General features: G+C 44.3%; 1 protein-coding gene across 1 annotated transcript in view; it reads right to left on the reverse strand.

The window, feature by feature from the left end:
• Nucleotides 1-9,622: 9,622 nt before the first annotated feature.
• LOC103005028 (sulfotransferase 2A1) overlaps nucleotides 9,623-24,260 on the reverse strand; it is a 43,024-nt gene continuing 28,386 nt past the window's right edge. Inside the window, 5 exon segments of the mRNA XM_057533728.1 lie at nucleotides 9,623-9,735; nucleotides 13,522-13,543; nucleotides 13,643-13,747; nucleotides 19,245-19,337; nucleotides 19,339-19,371. Of these exon segments, the coding sequence (XP_057389711.1) occupies nucleotides 9,623-9,735; nucleotides 13,522-13,543; nucleotides 13,643-13,747; nucleotides 19,245-19,337; nucleotides 19,339-19,371 (366 nt within the window).

The following is a 24,260-nucleotide window of genomic DNA, read 5'->3' on the forward strand; positions in this document are numbered from 1 at the left end:
TAGGAGGGAAGATTTTGGAGGGTACAAAATAGAGAGAATCTATATGGAATGGAGTGATGGGGCCAGAAGAATCTTGTGAGGAGTAGAGAACAGTGTCTTGGCCACCCAACTAGGAGGAGAGAAGGTGCAAGATAGAGAGAGTTTGTCATGGCAGAGAGAGGGATAAAGGGTAGAAGGATGCAACCAGCTGAGACCCCGGTTAATAATTATAAAACATTTAGAAGGACTTCCCTGGTGGTGCAGTGGTTAAGAATCCACCTGCCAATGCAGGGGACGTGGGTTCGAGCCCTGGTCCGGGAAGATCCCACATGCTGCGGAGCAACTTAGCCCGTGAGCCACAACTACTGAGCCCACGCGCTGCAACTACTGAAGCCCATGTGCCTAGAACCCGTGCTCTGCAACAAGAGAAGCCACCACAATGAGAAGCCCTCACACCCAAAAGAAGAGTAGCCCCCACTCACCGCAATTAGAGAAAGCCCGTGAGCAGCAACAAAGATCCAATGCAGCCAAAAATAAATAAATAAATATTTTAAAAAGTGTGTATATACATTTTAAAAAAGCATTTAGAATAGTGCCTGGCACATAAGAAAAATGTATTTGAATTTCTCTCTCTCTTTCTCTCTCTTACATATATTTTTGTTTTTGTCTGTTTCTCATATCAGCCTGTCTTCCTATCTCTGTATCTCTCTTTCATTTCCTCTCTCTCTCTGTGTGTGTGTGTGTGTGTGTGTGTGTGTGTGTGTGTCTTCTGGGAGTAACCTCCAAGCTCCTCAAAGGCCCAGCACAATCTGGCCCTGGCTTACCTCTCCAGCCTCCTCTCTGCCTTGCTGGCCCCTTCTTGCCCCTAAAACCAGCCAGGGTCTGGGACTGAGGCCAAGGGTAGGCGCCAAGGTGGGCGAGGTTGGCTGTCGCTCGCAGCAGTGGTTCTCACAGTGGTCCCCGCTTCAGGCCAGCAGCATCAGTACCACCACGACACTTGTTAGAAACGCAAACTTTCCGGCGCCACCCCTAGACAGAAATCCTGCGGGTGCGTCCTGGTAATCTGAGTTTTAGTAAGCCCTCCAGGTGATTCTGATGTACACTAGAATTTGAAAATCACTGGTTTGGTCAACACGAGGTGCTGGTTTTCCTGCCGAAAGTTTTGATCTGTGTCTCCAGCAGGGCGGAGGCTAGGCAGCCTCCAGTGACTTTGCCCTGGGGACAAAACTCTGGGAACAGAAGTGGGCTCTCTGAGCTGCTGTGACAGCTTCTTTCCTGAGCAGATGTCGGCCTCAATGCTCCCAAGCATGTGTGGGGCAGACGTTGAGATAGTCCTGCTGTATGGGTGGGAAAAACCAGGACTGGCCGGGGGAGGATGGCTTTGCCCAAGGTCAGGCAAATGGTAATGATAAAGGCCTCCAGGGATCCCCAACTGCTCAGACACTGCACTTGGGATGTTGAACTCAAGGGAGTTTGCCAAATACGAGAAAGAAAAGCAGCTCCCAACAGCTGGGAGCTGGTCTGGCGCTCGACCAAGCCTTGGTGACCTCCTGCTGAATACAAACCACTTCACAAAGGGTCAGTCTTTGATGGTGTTGAAGTGATCTCTTGGGAATAATGTCTGAACACAGAGAGAAATACAAACATTGTCCAAACCACACAAGAGACCAGTGTACCCCATCCAAGCTAACACGAGTGACACATTCTATACAAATCACAGCTCTAACCACACTCCATCCTTCTCACCTTCTAGATAAGATACTTAATCTCAGAATTACCCCCATTTCCTCACAGCAGCTAGCCCGCAGCAAAGCCACTCTTCCCCCCCCGCCCCCAACTGTGGTGAAATACACATAATGCAAAATTTACCATTTTAAGCATTTTTAAGTATACAATTAGGTGGCATTAATTATATTCACAATGTTGTGCAAGCGTCACCACCATCTGTCTCCAGGACTTCTTCCATCAGCTCAGACTGAAATTCTGTTCTCATTAAACACTACTCCTCACTCCCTCCTCCCCCAGCCCCTGATCAGTCCCTGATCACCTCCAATCTACTTTCTGTCTCTAGGAATTTGTCTATTCTAGGTCTTTCATATAAGTCCTTGAATCTTTCTGTCTCTACAAATTTGCCTATTCTAGATATTTGGCGTAAGTAGAATCAGGCAACATGTGTCTTTTTTGTCTGTCTTATTTTACTTAGTACTACTTTCTGGATTCATCTATGTCACAGCATGCATCAGAACTTCCTCTTTAAGGGTGAATAATATTCCATTTTATGGGTGTACCATATTTTACTGCTTCGTTCATCCATCCATGGACATCAGTGTTGTTTTCACCTTTTTTTTTTTTTTTAATAAGAGACTCTTTTTTTTTAAATTAATTAATTAATTTATGGCTGTGTTGGGTCTTCGTTTCTGTGCGAGGGCTTTCTCTAGTTGTGGCAAGCGGGGGCCACTCTTCATTGCAGTGCGCAGGCCTCTCACTATCACGGCCTCTCTTGTTGCGGAGCACAGGCTCCAGATGCGCAGGCTCAGTAATTGTGGCTCACGGGCCCAGTTGCTCCGTGGCATATGGGATCTTCCCAGACCAGGGCTCGAACCCGTGTCCCCTGCATTGGCAGGCAGATTCTCAACCACTGTGCCACCAGGGAAGCCCTGTTTTCACCTTTTGTCTGTTGTAAATAATGCTGCTATGAACATGGGTGTACAAACATCTGTTTGAGTCCCTGATTTCAATTCTTTTGGGCACAAAGGTCACTTCTTTGGGAACCTTCCCCAAAGTCATCTAACACAAGCCCAAATCCTATATAGGTCCTTTCAAACGCCCTCTTACTGAATGCCCCTAGGGTTCCCATGGCATGTGTTCTCCCTCATTGCAATGAGACAATAAATTTGCTCAAATACTAGTGCTTTCTGGATGGTCTTTGGCCGACTGTATTGGCAGCGATCACCAAGTCTGTCTCCAACACCAAAACATGAGAAAGCCAGATTCCCCAACCCCTCAGCTACCAAGTCGAGGTGTGGAGCCTCTTCTCAATCTTTGCCCATCTAGGGACTTCCCTGGTGGTCCAGTGGTAAAGAATCTGCCTTCCAGTGCAGGGGATGTGGGTTCGATCCCTGGTCGGGGAACTAAGATCCCACATGCCATGGGGCAACTAAGCCCGCTCACCACAACTACTGAGCTCGCACGCCTCAACTAGAGAGCCTGCATGCCACAAACTACAGAGCCCATGCTCTCTGGAACCCTAGTGCCACAACTACAGAACCCACATGCCCTGGAGCCTGCGTGCCACAGCTAGAGAAGAGAAGACCTGCACGCCACTACTAGGGAGAAGGGAGAAGCCCGTGTGATGCAAAGAAGAGCCCCCTCGCTGCAACTAAGACCCAACGCAGCCAAAAAAAAAAAAAAAAAATCTTTGCCCAGCTAAACATCACAATGTTCCATTTAATTTCCTTTAAAAAGTAGGGAGGGCTTTATCTACCTTGGTGCAAGGTGGAGGAAAGAAAGATCTCCCATAAGAATTCATAACCACGAGCCAGTATTCAAAACATTTGTGCCCTAAATTTACACTTCCTATGTGGGGAAAAAAACCCTAGAGCTAAGAATTGAGTTTAAAGTGGTCCCAGTGTGTAATGCCCCAAGGCAACTGACAGAAGCAAATTTAAATTCTTTTAACCCAAAACTCTGTTGCATGTTCGAATTTCTGAAGTTTAATGGGGGAAAAAAAAAAAGGGCAGCAAGTGTGTATAAATTCCAAAATGGTAGTGTGTGAAAAAAAACAAATCTAAGGGAAAAAACCACACAAACACACAAAAAAAGTAGGGAGACTGTGGAGGGGTAGGGGGGAAGGCAAGGGAAAGATTGGGAGTCTGGGATTAGCAGATGCAAACTATTATATATAGAATGGATAAACAACAAGATCCGACTGTATAGCACAGGGAACTGTATTCAGTATCCTGTGATAAACCATAAAGGAAAAGAATATGAAAAACAATGTCTATATATGTATAACTGAATCATTGTGCTGTACAGCAGAAATTAACACAACATTGTAAATCAACTATACTTCAATAAAATTTAAAAAAAAAAATAGGGAGAAGGTGGCCTCGAGTCACATCTTATAGATCAAGGACATTACTAGATTCTCCCCTGTCGACAGCAGCACCATCGACTGTCTTAGTGACCAATGTGTTCCCAGCTGCCCAAGAAGCAGAAAAGGTGTCCACTTACGGCAGAATGTTGCCAGAAATGGAGCTGAGTATATGTCCACTTATGGTAGGATGTTCCCGTGAGCAGCAGTTCAGAGTGACGTAAATCAAATAACAAGTTCTCTCTGCTTTGTTTCATGTTGTATTTGATCACTTATTTAATTGTCATCTCCCACTGATGATAATAAAAGTCCCAGATAAGTTGTTAGATGAGCAGCATAAGTTGTGTCCCCCCCTGACCCCAGGAGACCCTGGCACAAGCCAGGAGTTCAGTCTGATGTTTAGCCCCAGGTCTATGCATCTGGGAGAAGCGGGAAGCTGGGGTCCTGGGACCCAAGCTCCTGAGTCGAACAGGCAAACCAGACCCAGTTCATTCACCCAAAAAGGGAAAAGGGCAGGACCCAGGCTGTCTTAACACAGAGGGTTATTAGCAGCTCCCAGGAAAGGCCCAGCGAGTAGTAGCTGCTCAATTAAAAAAGGGATTAATCAATGATTGCATCTCTTGCAAGGGAGTGAGTCTGAGGGTGGGGCAAGAGAGGGTGGGTTCCAGGACCCTTAGGGTGTGTCCAGGTGGGCACAGCATAAAGCTGGGATGTAAGCTCTGCCCTGTGAGCAGAGCCTCAAATGCAGACAGCAGAGCAGCAGTGAGGAGGAAGCGAGAACCCAAGTCTCTCATGGGTGAGTCTGGGCCACCAAGAGGGGTCTGGGCTGGCGGTGGGGTTGGGCAAGGGGTGTCCTAGGGCCAAGGCTGGGAGGCCTCCTGGGCATCCAGAGAAGGGCCCAGCTGTCTGAGAGCGCTTCTTGCGCTGTGCTGTGGGGAGGGCTTCGCGGAGTCTGGGGAATGGAATTACATTATTGGGGCGAGATGAGCAGAGAGCCTGGCACGCAGTGGTCCCCTGTAAACGTGAGGGTGGCTCTGGCCCTTGGATGGGGGGGGGGGGCCCTGAGGAGCCTCTCCTGCGTGCCTTCCCAGGCTGGGGGCCCTGGAATACTCCAGGAGCTGTGAGCAGGCCCATTTCAAAGCTGTGTTCACTGAGGCCCAGAGAGGTGCAGGGGCTGGGGCTGAAGTACGGAGAGCCTGAGTCTGACCAAGGACATCTGGTCCTGATGCCGCAGGCTTCTCCACGCACTGCCTGCCGCCCTGAGGCCTGAGCCCCTCGGCTGCTCACAAGGGCCTGGCGCAGGTAGGGAGAGGGTGCCAGGCGGGCTGGGGACTGTTGCTGGGGCTCGTGTGACCCTGCTTCCCCCTTGGCCAGGCCCCACACGGACCTCAGGACCCCCAAAGAGGCAGCGGCAGGCGCGCACGGTGTACACCAAAGAGCAACTGGACGTGCTCAAGGAATACTTCCAGAAGAATAAGTATCCCGGCTACCAGGACCGCCTGCGCCTGGCGGCCAGGCTCAGCCTAGAGGAGCACAAACTGCAGGTCTGACGCGCCGACCACCAGGCCCCGCCCTTCCCCGCCCCCCACCAGGCCCCGCCCTTCCCCGCCTCCCACCAGGCCCCGCCCTTCCCCGCCTCCCACCAGGCCCCGCCCTTCCCCGCCTCCCACCAGGCCCCGCCCTTCCCCGCCCCCACCAGAGGCGCTCCCACCTCGCCGCTTATCAAGTGCCCTGCCTCTGGGCCACCTTTCTGCCCTCTCCGCTCTGCAGGAGGGGATCAGCCAGGCCAAAGGGGTCCGGTGCTGCCCTGGGTCACGCAGCAAGCAAGGGGTCTCCGGGTGCCGACCCAGGGCTGGACCCCGAGTGCGCCTCAACCCTGTGCCGTACAAGCCCTCCAGCCCCACCCGGCCGGGACTGACGCGCCCCGTGGTCCCCCCGTGCCCAGACCTCCGGGCCTCTGAACCCGCGGACCCTCTCGGGCCGACCAGTCCCTGGCCCCTGGGCTCCTGGGGGCCCAAGCGCTCTCCCTCCTGCCCTCTGCACCCCTCCCCGGCGGCCTCCTGAACACCAGGGGCCACAAATTGGGTCTGGGAGGAAGAGGGGGAGGGCTGGCCGGCTTCTCACCGGGACGGGGCGGCTTCACACCCGGGGCCGAGGAGAATGCGCGCAGCCTCTCGCCTCTTACACCTCCTCTCGGTCCCCTGTTTCCCCAGGTGTGGTTCAAGAACCGCCGGGCCCAACGCTCCCGGCTGGAGCGACTGGCCGAGGGCGGAGGCCAGAGGGCCCGCGATGCTCCCACGGACCCCGGGATCCCCTGCGCCCCGGGCCCCGTGCTTGCCCCTGTCACCGCCCCCGCTCCTGTCTTTGCTGCTGCCGCTGCCGCCGCACTTGCTGGCCCCGCATTCCCAGACGGCCCGGGATTCCGCAGGCCCCCTCTGCCCAGCCCCGCGGGGATGCGCCCAGCGCCAGAGCCCAGCGTCTCCAGCCACGGCCGGGCCATGTGGGCCCCGGCACAAGGCGCCCAGGCGCCCGTTCAGGCTGCTTCAGCCCTGGCCCCGGCCCCAGTCTGGCCTCTGGACCCCTACGCCCCCAACTTTGGCCCAGATCCTTTTCCAATTCCAGTGATATTCGCACGCCAAGACCCTTCCTCCCCGACGTCTGGGTACCAAACAGAAGATAGCTTTGTGGATGAGAACGACTTAGGCCCCGGCCGGTTACTGAATTTATAGGGTCATCTGTCCCCGCAAAGTCCTGCAGACTCCGCGGGGCCAGAGAGAACTAGGGCGTTATGGGCGCGGATGGGGGAAGCGGTGGCCGCTTGTCTTCACAGCTGGTTACTCTCAGCCACTTGACCGCACCTGCCTTGATCCAGCCGGGGAGGGGGCATTTTTGTGTCACTGTGAGGCCATCACGAGTTGCGCAGCTCTGAATGTCCCCCCCCCCGTTAGTATTTGGGGGGCACGTGGGCATTTCCGTCAGTGCCTAAGTCAGAGGTGGAATTACATTCACAGTGTACATTTCGCTTTCATGGAAGCTCCCAAGAACTTTCTATAGGACCTTCACCAGCCTCAGAGGGAATTTAAATCTTTACCTTCCCTTGATGTCTAGAAACTTTTGTTTTGGCTTGTCCCTACCCTTGCCTGTAGTTTCAAATAAGTGTGAATTTTAAAAAGTGCATTAAATCCATAAACGGTTTTGGAATTAATTGACATCTTTACAATACTGAGCTTTCCAATCTAAGTATATTATTTATTTATTCATCCATTTGGTTGTTTACAAAGACTCCATTAAGTGTTATTATTTAACCACAGTAGTCTTATGTATATCTCTCTGTAGGTTTATTTCTAGCACTTTTGTTATTGCCTGACATTTTAGATGGTATTGAAATGTTTATTTTATAATTTTTATTTTATGATTATAATTTAATTTTAAATTAGAAAATTTTAATTTTATATAGGATTTGACTGATATATTTATTTTGTATCCAGGGACCTGGCTCAATTTTTTAAAAAAATTCTAACAACTTATCTGGATGTTGTTTTGGGCTTGATAATTTGAAAATTCATAAAGTTCATGGTCATCTGGTAAACACTGTTTCTTACAGAGCCAGGGAGTGTTATCCCCTCCTTTGGTTTTACCAAACGCTGTAGGAATATCTCTCATCTTTTCTCTCTGCACCTCTGTCTCCCCAACAACCTCTTCCTCTACCGCCTCCCTGTGGCCTCCCTGGCCCCTGAGTCTCCCCACAGCCTTTTCTCTGACCCTGTCCTGGTCCCATTTAGCAAATGCTCCAATCCTCTTAGGCCAGGCCAACCTCAGCAGAGCAGAGAGAGAATTAGATCAGATTTGGTAGGGGGACACTCACGTGACAGGCTCTGGAGTGGAGTGCTAGGGGGAAGGGAGAGGCAGACTCCCAGGATATAATGAAAGCCCCTCTTGCTTACCTGACAGGTTCTGGTGGGAATGTACACACACAAAACCACTGAAACCCCACCCACTCAAACCCTGACATTGTAGCGAAGGGCAGGGAGGATCTAATTTTCCGTCTCTTCCAGGAGAAGGAGCTGAGGTGGGGAAGTCCCTATGGGCATTCTGGGGAAGGGAGGAGGGAGATAAGATTCAGATTCACCCTGGGCAGGGGGGAGGGAGAGCAGTGCCCCAAAGGATCCTCCCACCCCCTCTGAATCCAGGAATCTTTGCCATCACCTGGGAGGCTCTCCTGGGCTCTATTCCACCTCCCCTCCACAATCTCAGGCTGTGTGCTGACCATCCTTAAAGGAAGCCCTTGGCAACCACCATCCTGCTTTCTCTTTCTATGAGTTTGACTATTTTAGATTCCTCATACAAGTAGAATCATGCACTATTTGTCCTTCCATCTACCTTATTTCACTTATCCTGATGTCCTTCGGGTTCATCCCCATTTTCACAATTGGCAGAATATCTTTCTTCTTTAAGACTGAGTAATATACCATTGTTTGTGTATACCACATTTTCTTCATTCACTTACCTGTCGAACATTCTCCAGGTTAGACTATAGGTTAGGCTAAAGCAGTGTTTTAAATAGGGAAAAACTGGCACGGAAGATATCCAAATTCATCTGCAGGAGAATGGGTAACTACATTATACATCTCCATACCTAATACTGAGCTAGTTATATAATCAACATGCAGTGACACCCAAATATAAAATACTGAGTGGAAATATAAGTTGATGAATGCATTATACAGTATGCCATTTTTCTAAGTGAAAAAAAGCCTCTATAAATACATAAATATATTGCTTATGGTCAAACACCACATAGTAAGAGAATAATGCTAGTTTGGGAATTATATACTTCAAAGTCATAAGAATAAGAAATTGGAGAGATACAGGCAATGGAAAGAGAAGGAGCCTTAACTGCTCCATAATTTTATTTCTCCATTTTATTAAAAACTGACATAATTTGAGGTAATACTTATACTATTTCTTTACCACTCTGTATGAATGAAATGAAACATTATAAACATTTTTTAAAAACCGGGATGCCGGGCTTCCCTGGTGGCGCAGTGGTTGAGAATCTGCCTGCCAATGCAGGGGACACGGGTTCGAGCCCTGGTCTGGGAAGATCCCACATGCCACGGAGCAACTGGGCCCGTGAGCCACAACTACTGAGCCTGAGCGTGTGGAGCCTCTGCTCCGCAACAAGAGAGGCCGCGATAGTGAGAGGCCCGCGCACCGCGATGAAGAGTGGCCCCCACTCGCCGTAACTGGAGAAAGCCCTCACACAGAAACGAAGACCCAACACAGCCAAAAAATAAAATAATAATAATAAATAAATAATAAATAAAAATTAAAAACAAACAAACAAACAAAAAAAACGGGATGCCACAACGTGAACTAGGGGTACTCTGATAATTTTTAACAGTCAAGTCATCAAAGGTGCAGAGATTTGATCATTCAAGGCTCCAGGATGAAATAACAGGTTTTATGCGATTACCGCCAGTCATTCACATGTATAAGGACAGGAGAACAAATATCAATCTCCATATAAGATCTAGAAGTTTTGGAATATTATTCCCATGGGAACAACTATTGAGGAAGATCTGTTATCTTCTCCTGGAATATTTTATCAAAGGTTTCAGCTTGGGCCACCATGAAGTAATTTTTCCAGTCTCCAGTAATGCCTGACAAACATAAGATAGAGAGTCAGATCAGATCTAGGGGTAGGTCTGAAGACCTCAATACATATCTTCCTGGATCTACTTCTTCTGTCTACTTGACATGGAAATTGTAGCTAATATAGCAGAATGACCAATGGTTCATTGGTAGGATTTTATACTGCGTGGCAGTCATACCCATTTACACCTCTGCCTGCTTGGAAACAATTTCCTACGTTCTCCTCTCCCCCAACTCATCTTGTATATAATTCATCAGCAATAATGCAGCCTCTATTTTCTGATACAGCCAATACTCTAGCCACTTTTTACAACCTCTATTTCTACCACCTTGGTCCAAGCCAACGTCATTTCTCACCTGGGTTATTGTATTAGACATCTAGCTAGTCTCTCGGTTTTTGATCATTCTCCTTTATAAGTTATTCTTAGTATGACAGCCATATTGATCCCTTGAGAAGCTAAGCCAGATCGTGTCACTTCCTGGTCAAATTCTCTAAGGACTTCTGTTTTCACTCAGTGAAAGTGCTTATGGCATTCTCTGTGGCTTCAGGTGATTTGGTCCCCTGTCATTTCTCTGACTTCACCTCCTATGACCATCCACTTTCTTGTTCCACTCCGTCACAGTGAGTCTTCTGATGCTGCCTCAGACATGCTAGGCATTCCCCCTCCTCAGACTACTTGCATTTCATGTTCCTTCTTCCTGGAATGCTATTCTCTCAGATATATCCATGTCTCTCTCATCTGCTTCTTCAAGTCTTTTCTCCAATGCAAACTTCTCAGTGATGGTCTCTGTCACCACCCAATTTAGAACTGTAAATCCCCATCCTTGCCGTATTTTACTTCATAACACTTATCATGTATGATATGCTATATGTATTTCCTCTGTGTACATGGGTATATGGTATGTATCTCCAATATATGTAAGTTTTAGAAATTCACAAATTTTTCTTTTTAAATTACCAAAGACAGTGTTTTGAAGAGTCATAGACACATAGTAGGTACTCAAATATTTGTTTAAAGCATGACTAAAAGAATGAGGAATGTACCACTATTCACTCCATTTTACCGATGAGGAAAAAGAGACCTGGAGAAGCTACACTTAGAAATTGATGGATGTTGGGAATTCCCTGGCAGTCCAGTGGTTAGGATTCTGTGCTTTCACTGCCGTGGGCCCTGGTTCCATCCCTGGTTGGGGAACTAAGATCCTGTAAGCTGCATGGCACGGCCAAAAATCAAAATAAAACAAGAAAGAAACTGATGGATGTGGATTTGAAGCCAAAGATTTTGACTCCAGAAGCCATACTCTTAATTATATGATATTATTATCTTATATATCATATAAATTAATATGTATGTATCATATTAATATATTAGCTAAATCAATATATAATTAAATTAATATATCACATATAACAATGATAATTATATACAAGTTAATAATATACGAATATAAATTATATCCTCTTTTATGCACAGAAGTATTACAACAGAATGTTTAATAAGTAATTGATGCCCTATATACACTTTACTCTCATGTTCATCATTACGTTCATTATTAGAACAATTTTTCATATTATTGATTTCTTATGCTCTGTGTCATCCGTAACACACTTGATTCTTGGTAAGGCAGAAGCCAAAATCTCTGTAAATTCAATACTGTCGCCCCCTATTAAACATCAGTCTAGATGAAAGAATCCAATATTTCTATGCAGGTGTCTCTGTAGTTCTAAATCCTACCCGTTTTCAAAGTCTTACAAATCTTTCAGATGTTAATTTCTGTTTATGTCTCTCCTTATTCCTTCTCTCTTAAAAATCTCCCCGAGCTCTTGTGTATTCGTTTTCTAGGACTGCTGTAACAAGGTACCACAGACTGGGAGGCTTGAACAACAGAAATGCATTTCCTCACAGTTCCGGAGGACAGAAATCAGAGATTGAGGTGTTGACAGATTTGGTTCCTTCTGAGAGCCCTGAAGGAAGGATCTGTTCCAGGCCTCTCTCCTTGGCGTGTAGATGGCTGTCATCTTCCTTTGTCTTCACATCGCCTTCCCTCTGTATATCTCTATGTCCAAATTTCCTCTTCTTACAAGGATACCAGTCATATTGGATTAGGGCCCACCCTAAAAAACTCATTTTGACTTAATTACCTCTTTAAAAACCTTATCTCCAAATATGGTTACATTCTGAGGTACTGGGGGTTAAAATTCCACATATGAATTTTGAGGAGATACAATTCATCCTATGAGACTCTGCCTTCTGGCCACCCCACCCCAATTCATGTCCTTCTCGTATGCAAAATACATTCACCCCGTCCCAACAGCCCAGAAGTCTTAACCCATTCTAACATTAGCTCTAAGTCCAAAATCCCATATATGTGTGTATATATATATATATATATATATAGATATATAGATATATTATATCTATATCTATCTATCTATCTATCTATCTATCTATCGTGTAAATCAAGCATGGGTGAGACTCGAGACTCGAGGTATGATTCATCTGAGGCAAGATTCCTCTCCAGCTGTGAACCTGTGAAACCAAACAAGCTGTCTGCTTCCAAAATACAATGGTAGGAAAGGCATATGGTAGATATTCCCATTCCAAAAGGGAGAAATCAGAGAGAAGAAAAGGATCACGGGTCTCAGGCAAATCCAAAACCTAGCAGAGCAAGTTCCATTAGATTGTTTTTTGGTTGTATTATCTGTTTTATTATTATTATTATTATTTTTAATTTTAATTTTTTGGCTGCATTTGGTCTTTGTTGCTGCACGCAGGCTTCCTCTAATTGTGGCAAGTGGAGGTTTCTCTTGTTGCAGAGCACGGGCTCTAGGCACATGGGCTTCAGCAGTTGCAGCACGCAGGCTCAGTAGTTGTGGCGTGCGGGCTCTAGAGTGCAGGCTCAGTAATTGTGGCGTACTTGGGCTCAGTTGCTCCGCGGCACGTGGGATCTTCCCGGACCAGGGATTGAACCTGTGTCCCCTGCATTGGCAGATGGATTCTTAACCCCTGTGCCACCAGGGAAGTCCCCCATTAGATTGCAAGGATTGAGAATAAGCCTCTTTGTCTTGATGCTCTGACCTCCTGGCCCACTGGGGTGGTGGCCCCCTCTGCCCTGGGTAGCAGCCCTCACCTGCTTGAGATCTTTTGAATCATTTAATTCCTTCCTTCCATGGATCACCATCCTGGATATATCTGAACTATAAGGTTCTGGGAAAATGGGCTCCTCCTACTCCATGCAGTATGTACTGTTCATTCATCTTGAGCTCAAGGATATGGACATGATTAATTTTTCATCACAGGGGGCTTTACAATGTCTGATAACAAGACAGTCTCAGCTAAGTGAAAAGCCTCTCCTCCTTCCTTTTTCTAGTTGAGTCATTCTTTACACATTTTGTTGTTGCTGTTGTTCAGGATATTTCTCTATGATAAATCACCAGTGGAGTAGCACCAACACGACCTTCCCCAATCCTTCCAGCTCAATCACAGCTGGTGAGTTGGCAAGAGTAGTGGATTAATCTGGTTACTGCTTGTAGAATAGATATCTTTCATGTCAAATTCTGAGGAGAGAGAATTTGAATGACCTTGCATAAGACCGATGACCATGCCAGGTCTAATAAACTTTCTCCAAGTGCCTGCAGACCACATCAGTACTATAACTTGATGGAAAAAGCCCTTTGGTTGTTGTAAGGTGAGATAAGGAAGAACACATGAAGAAAGAGAACATGGGGCTTAGGAAGTGTCAACCAGAATTAGGACAATGAAGACCAGGTCACTATTCTCACTCCTAATGACCATTCAAAAGGCTAAACTTTGACTGAGAAGGTGGAAGAGAGACACAGAGGGATGGAGGGAAGTTAGAGGGAGTGAAGACAGTGGTGAGAGAGAGTGTGCTGTGTGTAAGAACAATAGTTACCCATTTCATCTCTTCATAACTCCCATAACTCCGTATCAGGAAGTTCTCCTTGTCTCTCATGGACATCCAGCCACAAGCATGGTTAAACCATGATCCATATGGCAGTGCATAGGGGGAAGGCAGAAAGAGTGAGTAGATTACAAACTCTATGAAAGCAGGGATCCATATATTATGGTCACTCTTGTGGGCACAATTGCCAGCACAATGCAGGGCACATTTGGTCTTGCTATAAGTGTTATCCAACATCATACATTTGCCCTTTAACAAGCCTAGTTCATTTGGAGCAGGTTTTGTACCCAGTTTTCAAGGGTCTCTGAGGAGATCTTGTCCAGAGAACCATGTGGCCTGAGGAGTTCTTGCTGCCTTTCATTTGTTCAGCATTTAGAATTTTTGGTTGCTAGGTATATTCTCATAGCACTTGCCTTTTTTTTTTTTTCTCCCCCTCTCTCTTCTTGCCTTCATTGCTGCTGTTGTAATTATTATTCCTTTGGAAACTATCTGTCTTTCCTCTGGTTTAAGATTTTCTTTCCTTTTTTCTACCACAGCTTTCCTAGAGGCTAGGTGAAGATTTATTTGTAATAATTCTTTGTGAGGCTAGGTGTGGTTTTTCAAACGGAGATTTCATACATGAGGAAGTACTCACGCATGTTTCCTTGAAAATTGCTCTTCCCAGTATTTTATATTGTCTTCCTGGGAGGTAAATTTTCTCACTCTATCCTCTGTATCTTAACTATTTTATACTTTCAAATGGCTGTCTACCATGCCTGAACCTTTCTTAACTCCAGATTGTAGTGGGAATTTATTATCAGCTGAGAATTCTACTCAGTTAAACTATCATTCAAGAATGAGCATAACATAAGTATATTTTTAGCCAAAACATGGACCTAACTATGTGTGGTGGTGAATGGGTTAATTATCTTGATCTTGGTAATCATTACATAATGTATATGTATATCAAATAATCACTTTTAAATATATACAATTATATTTGTCAATTTTCTCAATAATGTTTAAAAATAACATTTTTGAATAATTATATTTAAAATTAAGAACAAGGCAAGTATTACCACTATCATCACTTCTATTTAATATTGTCTCAGAACCCTGGCCAATGAGATAAGAGAAAAAAGTAAAGAATATATATATATATATATATATATATATATATATATATATATATATAATGAAGATTACAGTCTTTACTTAAAGGATATATTTATACTTCATAGAAAATCAAAGAGAACCTACAGGGAAGCAATTAGAGTTAAGAAGAGGGTTCATTCAGGTTGGTAAATACCCAATCAACATTCAAAGTTGGTTACATTCCCCCAAATCAGGCACAAACAACTGGGAAATATAATTTTAAGATGTCATCAACCTAAGAAGAAATGAAATACATCTAAAAAAGAGTTGCAGGCTTTTTATAGAAAAAACTTGTAAAAGATCATATAAGACATTAAAAAGGCTTTAGATGAAAGAAGAGATAAACAGTGTCTATAAATGAAGAGAGAAACTAAATAAAATATGCCAATCATCCACTAATTATTCTGTAAAATTATTAAAATGACAATCATAAAAATACTGACAATGAATGTCACTGAGAGTTGGAGTAATAGAAACTCTCATATACTATTTGCAGGAATATAAGTTGATCCAATTGTTCTGGAAAATAGTTTGATATTATCTTTTAAAATGGAAAATTCATATTCACTATGCCTTAGCAGTTCCACACTCAGGTATAAAAACCAGAAAGAAAGTCTGTACCACATGTACCAGAGAAACATTATTCTTAACAGCCCCAAAATTGAAACATTTCCTTTAATTCCTAACTTTGGACCTATAAAGTGTTGGGAGAACCATTTGGCAAAAAACTAATGGCTTCAGCAATGTTTGCAAACAGCAATTACAGTTCATTCGTTTTGATTCGCCCTTTGGCCAAACCTAACTTAGCATGCTGCTAGTATGGTCTTCCTTGAGAGGTGGGACCCAGAGCAGAGGACCATATAGGCTATGAGAACATGCTTGAGATCTTTTGCATAGAGAATTCTAGTGTTCAAGCTTCCCAGAACACAGGTGACGATCTTGAGTTGCAAGCTACAGGAGTCCTAGAGATTCCTTACATTACTGGGGAGGAAATGTGTCCAGAGCAGGGGACCCCCTAAGGCTTTTTTTTTTTTTAATAAATAAATCTGTGTATATATTAATACACAGCTACTCTATATATATAATGAGATTTTTTCCCATTTACCAACAATATTGGACCACAATCTTCTTTTGTGATATTGTGATGTATACTAAATATATATTTTAGTCTCTGTCGTTGACTCCTGGCTCACAACTCCCCAAACCCTTAGAATTTCCTAATCCATAACAGCAATGGAAGCGTCTTTTGTTATAATATTTGGTCTTTTGTCCTCAGTTTTTGAAATTTCTTCAGAGCCATAAAGGTGAAATTTCTTCAGAGCCATAAAGGTGAAATGGGTGTCTTGATATTCATAATAAATCCCTTTCAACCACAACTGACTTCATGTTAATGAGGTGGCTTTAACTGACTTTGTTAATGAGATGACTTTTGGAAATCCTCTAAAGATGGGGGCACTGGTTGCCTGGGGAACCAACCCTGATTAGAAGGCTGGAACTTTCAGCCCCACACCTTGAATTCTGGGGAGGGGAGAGGGGCTGGAGGTTGAGTCAATCACCAGTGGGCAATGATTTAATCAATTATGCTTATGTAATGAAGCCTCCATAAAAACCTAAAAGGATGGGAGGGCTCAGAGAGCTTCTATGTTGGTGAACCAGGACACAGCCAAAGGCTGCCTAGCCACGTCCAAACTCTTGAGTACAGAAGCTCTTTTGTTTGGGTCCTATGTACCTCTCCATCCAGCTGTTGATTTTCTTTAATATCCTTTGTAATAAACTGGTAATCTAGTAAGTGAACTGGTTTCCTGAGTTCTATGAGCCACTAGTAAATTAATCAATCCCAAGCAGGGGTGTCATGGGAACCTTTGATTTATATCCAGTTGGTCAGAAGCACAGACAACCTGGGTTTGTGACTGGCATCTGAAGTAAGGACAGTCTTGTGGGACTGAGCCCTTAACCTGCGGAATCTGATGCTTTCTCTGGGTAGATAGTATCAGAATTTGGTTGAATTGTAGGACAACCAGCTTGTGTCGGGAGAAATGTGGGGAAAAAAAAACGCATATCACATATTAGAATTGGTGTCAGGATTGTATCCTACCTTGGAAAAGAAGCTTTCTGTATTTCTATCTATGCTTCAGTTCTTCTCTCCTAGAAAAACATTCGCACTTTCTCTATATCTTGTGTTCTCAGCTTATCTATCATAATTTGCTCAAACATGGGCCAAAGGCACTTGACCTTGATGTGAAATTTATAACTTCCCCTTTTACGATGGAAATGTTTTTTGAACAGATTCTTGAAAAGATATAACAGGGAATTCCCTGGAAGTCCAGTGGTTAGGAATGGCGCTTTCACTGTGATGGCCTGGGTTCAATCCCTGGTCAGGGAACTAAGGTCTCGGACCAGCTGGTATCTGTGAATCATCCTTGAAGTTCATGCTGGAATCATCCATGTAGACAAAAGAGTCTGTCTAGGAATTCTCTTGGGCTGTTTTGTTCATCAGGGGTGCTGACATCTGGCAAGGAAAGCCTGTCATGAATTCCCTTGGAGTGCCCATTTTCCAGCCCTCTTGATGTGTCTCTCTGGAAATGCAGTTCCTTTAGTGTCCTAAGGCTTTGTTATCATGTATAATCCAGAACTCCGCTACAAGACCCAAGGTCCAGAGCAGGGACTCTGTTGCTTGGGTCTAAGGTCCATATTTCCTGGGACTTAAATTTCCAAGATTTCTTCATTGGTATGTGGAAAAGGGTTAAAATCGACTTTCTGCAGGGCTGCAGACAAGTCAGGATATTGGTATTAGTTGATAGCAATAAAGATTTTGGTATTGGTAGTTCTTGATTGGATAAGAAATAGGTCTGTGTGGGATTTTTAGGGCACAAATAAGCAAGATATTGGGACAGTGGTAAGGTTTACAGGATATGTCTTCATCACCCACCACTATTGATTGGACTTTCCTGGATTCCTAGTGAGAGCTGAAGCACAATCCAGTCTACTTTATACACCAAATGGCAAGATCAAATATAGCATTGAAGGGGGGGGGGGGTGTTCTCTTCATGTCTGGCTTCCCATCATGTAGTTTAACTGTTGCTTTTTTTTTCTGAAAGAGTAGCTTGACGCTAAGCAGTAGATAGGGCTGAAAAGTTCACCCAGGATCAGTTCAATAAGAAATACGACCTCCAACCTTTGAAGATTGGACTTCAGTGCTGGGCAAAAAAAGTCAGGGAACGTGAAGTGTTCAATATAGAACAGATGATTGCAACATAGCCTAGAAGGGTCAAAGAACATGCAGATGAGGACACCAATAAAGATTCTGTAATGTTACTCTAGGTGAGAAGTAACAGTGGCTCTGGTTAATAAAGCACCAATGGAAGGGGTGGAAAATAAATACTCATTAACAAAGGTGTATTAGCTGGTTACTCTGTGGTAAGCACCACTCTAGTGCAGGAAGTCAACAATGAACAGCTCAAAGAACTTACAGTTTAGTGGGGAGACACATGGAATAAACAAATAAATAGAATACATACTCATTGGTGATGAGTACTAAGGGGGAAAAAAAGATAAAACGATAGAGATGGGGAGAGATGCTATTTTATATAGTGTTGAAAAGGGTGACTTCCCTAAATACAAGACCAGAACGAAGATATTAGTCAGGGTCGTGGGACTTGGATAATAATTAGATAAAGGAAAGTGGTGAGGGGCATGAGGGATGGGAAAAAGATGACACTTGTTAAATGTCAGAATCATGGTAGCCCTTGGGTTAGAGTGGTTCTATTTGTCGAATAAGTTAAACCTGCAATAGGAGAAGTTTGAGATACGGGGGGAAATGTGTTCAATTTTGAGCATATTGAATTAGAGTTATCGATGGCTCTCTCCAGTTAAGATGTCCATGGGCTGTTAGAGAAACAGGTCTGAAGCCAGGGAGATATATCACAGCTGAGATATCAGACTCATCACATAGTTTTGAGAAAAACTGCAAAATTTCAAGTAGCTGAGAATGCCTAGAAATTCTACATAATTAAAAGTATAGAGATCCTACGGCAATGCATACATTTTGAGACAGAGAGGACAAGAGAATTAAGGGAGTTTTAGAAAGATGCATCTGAAAAATGGTGGAAAGTCAGGACTGTATTGTCCAGGAAGCCAATGAGAGCTGACTTTCAGAAAGCCACAAATTAGGAGAGTAGAGGAGAAGAATATGAGCTCTCTGTGTTAGTATTAGAGAGGTCCTGGAGACTCAGAAAATAGCTAGGATAGTTTCTGATGGGGCAAGCATAAAGGTTGGCTGAGGTTCTGCTGCTTTGCAAGATAGTTATGTGGACTTGGAAAATTTGGGTTCCAATGGTGATGGAGCCTTATAACCACGTGTTGGTGAGATGTAGAGACATCAAGTTGGGTTAAAAAAAAAAAAAGAGGTCTGATAAAGCAGTCTGGCAACCCCAGCTTCCATATTTTATATTCACTCACCATTTCCTTGGATGAACCATTCAAAATATTGTTCCAGGAACTCTGGTCTCTTAACAAATGTTGCAATCCTCCAGAAAAAATAACCAGACACAAAAAACATCTCTGGGATTTCTGATGAGGTAAATCACCTTAAAGAGAAAACTAGGATAATGAAAAATCAATACAGTCATTTTCCAACCTTCTTGATCTTCATAAAAATGGAGAAAAAGCCAATTCCTAGAAAATGCCCTTTAAATATCAATGGATTCTTTTAATAAATTAGTTATTGCATTCATTAATCAAATATGTATTTTAAATTTCCTACGAACCAGTCACTGGGATGATACTAAGGATATGACAAAGGAAGAGAAAAATATTGTCTTTTCCCTCTGGGATATTATAGTCTACTTATAATGGGAAGCATTGGAAGATTTTAATATGTGAGTGATATTATATTTGTGTACTATAGTTTAAAGATTACTAATAGGAGAATACATTAACAAATTATGCTATCCTTATAGATACACAGCAATATATATCCATACATACACACAACACCATGAATGAATCTCATGGACCTTATTGTTGGGGGAAATCATGGCGGTTTGACCCATTGAGCCATTGACCCGTGAGCTGGACCCAGGCAATTGGAGGCACCTTACCCCTCCCCCCATCCTTGGAATGCGTGTTCCACTTGCCCTCCCTGCACTAGAAGCTGCCTAAAGATATAGCCTTGAGATAGTAATGTGGTGTTGAAACCATCTGGATTGTGTACATGACTCAAGCCAGGTAAAGTCTATATAAACTTTTAAGATTGGGGGAGCAGGTGCAGAAATCAACCCGTCTTGTGGCTGCCTAAGACCTGCCTCATAAGTAAGTTCTCTTGCTTATTAAACCTGCCACCTACCAATCTGGAACGGTCTGCCTCTTTCTTTGATCTCTTCCTGCCCTCTGCATATGCGGTCCAGTTTCAGATTATACCCAGCAAGCTCCTGAGGAGGTTGTGCACCAACAACTATGTTGAGTGAAAGAAGTCAGATGTTCATATGGCATGAGTCTATGTATATGAAGTTCAAGAACAAGCAAAACTAATCTGTAGAGTTAAAAGTCAGGAGAGGGACTTCCCTGGTGGTCCAGTGGTTAAGACTTGGCCTTCCAATGCAGGGGCAAGGGTTCAATCTCTGGTCGGGGAACTAAGATCCCACATGCCTCATGACCAAAGGGCCAAAGCATAAAACAGAAGCAATATTGTAACAAGTTCAATAAAGACTTAAAAAAAAAATCCACATTAAAAAAAGAAGTCCAAAACGAAAAATTAATGGCTATACTTCCTTGTGCTGTACAATGTATCCTTTTTGCTTCACAATCTAATTTAAGCATAAAACATTAAAAAAATAATCACAAACCAATTAGCACCTTCCAGGAAATCATGTTTCTAAAAACAATCTGAGATATGCTAGATCCTGGATATTCATGGTCCCTTCTGGGCATCATCTGTCAGCCCCCTGAGAGAGCCATGTGGCTGTTAAGCTCAATAGACAGCTGTATATAGAAAGACATAGTGGTTAGAAAAACCAGCCATGGGCTTCCCTGGTGGCACAGTGGTTAAGAATCTGCCTGCCATTGCAGGGGACACGGGTTCGAGCCCTGGTCCGGGAAGATCCCACATGCCACGGACCAACTGGGCCCGTGAGCCACAACTACTGAGCCTGCGCGTCTGGAGCCTGTGCTCCACAACAAGAGAGTCTGCGATAGTGAGAGGCCCGCGCACCGCGATGAAGAGTGGCCCCCGCTTGCCGCAACTGGAGAGAGCCCTCGCACAGAAACGAAGACCCTACACAGCCAAAAATAAAATAAAAATAAATAAATTTAAAAAAGCAAAAACAACAAAAAACTTAACTCACAAGTTTTCAGTCGTGAGTTTTTCTTCAGTTGAGAGTTCCAATGGATAGCGCTGAGTGTGTGATATTCAAGCAAACGTTAATTTATTCTTTTATCCTATCAAGGAAATTGTGCAAGGAAATGCCACACATGTGCTTCGGAGGTAGAGGTATGAAACAGATTCAGTCCCTGATCTCCCTGAACTTCTGAGGGGGACAGGTGAGAATGCAGGTCATTTCAAAGTAGCAGGTGAAAACATTGAAGAGGCTGAGGAAGGCCTCAGGGGGGTCCCTCGCTCAAGCCTTGTGAGAGAGGTGCAAGGGCTAGAGCAAGCCTTAGACCTCAGTCTGGGCATTGTGGACATTTTGGCCCGGATCATTCTTTGTTGTGCAGGCTATCCTGTGTACCTATAGCATGCTTAGCAGTATTCCTGGCCTCTACCCACTAGATGGCAGTAGCACCCCTTCCCCCAGTTATGACAACCAAAAATGTTCCACATGGCCCCTGGTAGAGAATCAGTGTCTTCCAGGAAGGGATGTGAAAGCTGATATTCTCAAGAATAAGGACAAGTTACCCAGGCAAAGAGGGTGAGCGCCTCTCTGAGGCAGAAAGAAAGGACAGACTATCACCTGGAAGTATATTTATAATAGATGCCATCTTCCAAATGGACACATATTTCCATCTTTCACATTCATTATTCTGAATCCTAAAAGCAAGAACATACTGCAATTGCAATAGCAATAATATAAACAACAACAGCAACAATAGCTGGTGTATTTGAGGTCTTCATGCTATTGATTACTAGCCCTCAGTAAGAGAAGGGAGTGGATTTACACATTGGCTGTCTGAATCCAGAATGCGTGCTCTTAATTACAACACTGTAATTATCAGTTTGATCCAACAGGAAAAAAGATAAAGTAACGCATCCTCGGTCACAGAGTTAGAAAGTGACCAAGTTGTGATTCAAAATCTAGTGGGTTTAGATCCCCGTGCTGACTCATAACTCTGTGAGTGGAATCAGAACACTTCAATGGTAAAAGGTCATGTTTGCAAAGGAACAAGTGACCGTAGGCCGCACCCCGAGGCATGCGGAACTTCCCCGATGAGGGATGGAACCCGCCGCGCCTGCAGTGGAAGCACGACGTCTTAACCAACGGACCGCTAGGGAAGTCCAACCCTGGGATATTTTACAATACTTACTAGTTTAGGAATCAGACCATGTTTTAAAGGTCCTTCGATTGTGGAATCAAAGTTGTCAGTGTCCTGCTTATTCATTGGTGCATAACAAACCACCTCCAAACTCACCTTGGAAAAGAGGTTGGCAAATGTTTTTGGAGAAGGACCAGAGAGCACTTGTTTTCAGCTTTGAGGGTTATAAAGTTTCCGTTGCTACTACTCACCTCTGCCGTTGTAGCACGAAAGCACCACAGAAAATACATAAATGAGTAAGTGTGGCTGTGTTACCCCAAAAGTTTACTTACAAAAACAAGTCATGGGCCAGATTTGGTTCACAGACTGTAGTTTGCTGACTCCCGGCTTTGAATGCAATCCCATGGTTCTGGGGGTTCACCGGGCTTAACTAAGTGGTTCTCATTTGGAGTCTGTCATCCTGCTGCAGCCAGACGAAACCTGGGCTGCAGTCATCTGAAGCTTCTTCACTTGCATACCTAGCACCAGGTGGCTGGGATAGCTTGTGCCTTGTTGGGCATCTCTCTCTCTCAAAGATGCCTCTCCACGTGGCTAGCTTGGGCTTCCTCACAGCATGGCGGTCCTGCAGACAGTCAGGCTTTTTAGTGACTGGCTTTACCCAGGGAGAATGTTCCAAGAGACTCAAGTGGAACTTTCAATGCTTCTTGTGATCTGACCTTAGAAATTCCAACCATCTCTTCAGCCTTATTCTGTTGGTTAAAACCTAGTCGTGGACCCAGCACAGACTTGGGAGGAAGGGACTACACAAAGGAATAAATGCTGGGATGTATGGTTCTTTGGGCACCATCTTTGGCAGTGAGCCAGCTGTTTGCTTTTTGAGATAACTTGCTGACTTCCAGATGCTGATATTCTTGTGGCCCAATAAAGATCACACAAACTCAGATTTAATAAGGCCAGGATATAAATATATACCTTTATGTGATCACTGCTTATAGCAGAAGGTTTTATACCTTCCTTCAGGTAAATTGTTTACTCCAGAAATCTGAATAGGGTGTTATTGATAAAAATTCACTTGGCTGTGAGGATACTAGTTATTTGATGTTTTTCTCAACGCTTAATATTGAAGCCCTCAAGGAGTGAAGAGTTGATAGACATGGAGAGAAAGAAACATTTATTCTGGATAATATGTGCGCATTATGGGAGGGTGTGTTAAACCTTAGCCAGGCTAGGTTCAGACAACTCATGGGTCAGCCTCAGGCCCTGGAGCATGGATTTTTCACTCCACACTTTCATCTGTACTCTATCCTAGGTCAGGAGTCCCTGACACTTGTGGTCCAAACTCCACATACGGGCATGGTCCCTTTACAGCAGTGAGTTTCACATTTGGGATTCTTCTAAGTATGTTTGCTTCTACTTTCTACAAGCTGATAAGGAACTATTATCAGGGCATATTGTCATCTAGTTCCCTTCCTCCATGCCTATTGCTCTTTCTGATCCAATAAGTAGCATATTTGGGCAGGGCATTCTTACCTGCCTCTACAGTCCAAGCCTGGACATTGTACTCTCTCTCTCTCTCTCTCTCTCTCTCTCTCATCTGCTATAGACACTCGATCTGGATTTGCAGAAGGAGAGAACACAAGTTTCACATAAATTCCATGTCTCAGCCTTTAGTTCTGGCTTCATTTGCTAGAGGAGTCCTGCATCTCTGAGACTTTCAGTAATGGTCCTGGTATCAATGAAAGTGGTACATTTTTCATGTGCCTCCTGACCCTCGTGCACATAACTCCATTGTAGAAGAAAACAGACCCAGTGGTAGGAGTTAAGAACTGGCATTGCCTGGCATTTAGTAACCATTCAATAATGAGGAGTTGCTTTTATAGATGACTCCTATTTTAGTCTCCCATCCCCAGGAAGCACATCACCTCCAGCTGCCTGGGTAGCTCCTACCCCTTCATAAGGGGAGGGGACGATATGCCCTGTTTCAATCCAGGGTTCCTAATTTATGGGA

This window comes from Balaenoptera acutorostrata, chromosome 19, assembly GCF_949987535.1.
Source record: "Balaenoptera acutorostrata chromosome 19, mBalAcu1.1, whole genome shotgun sequence".
In the NCBI taxonomy this organism is placed as follows: Eukaryota; Metazoa; Chordata; class Mammalia; order Artiodactyla; family Balaenopteridae; genus Balaenoptera; species Balaenoptera acutorostrata.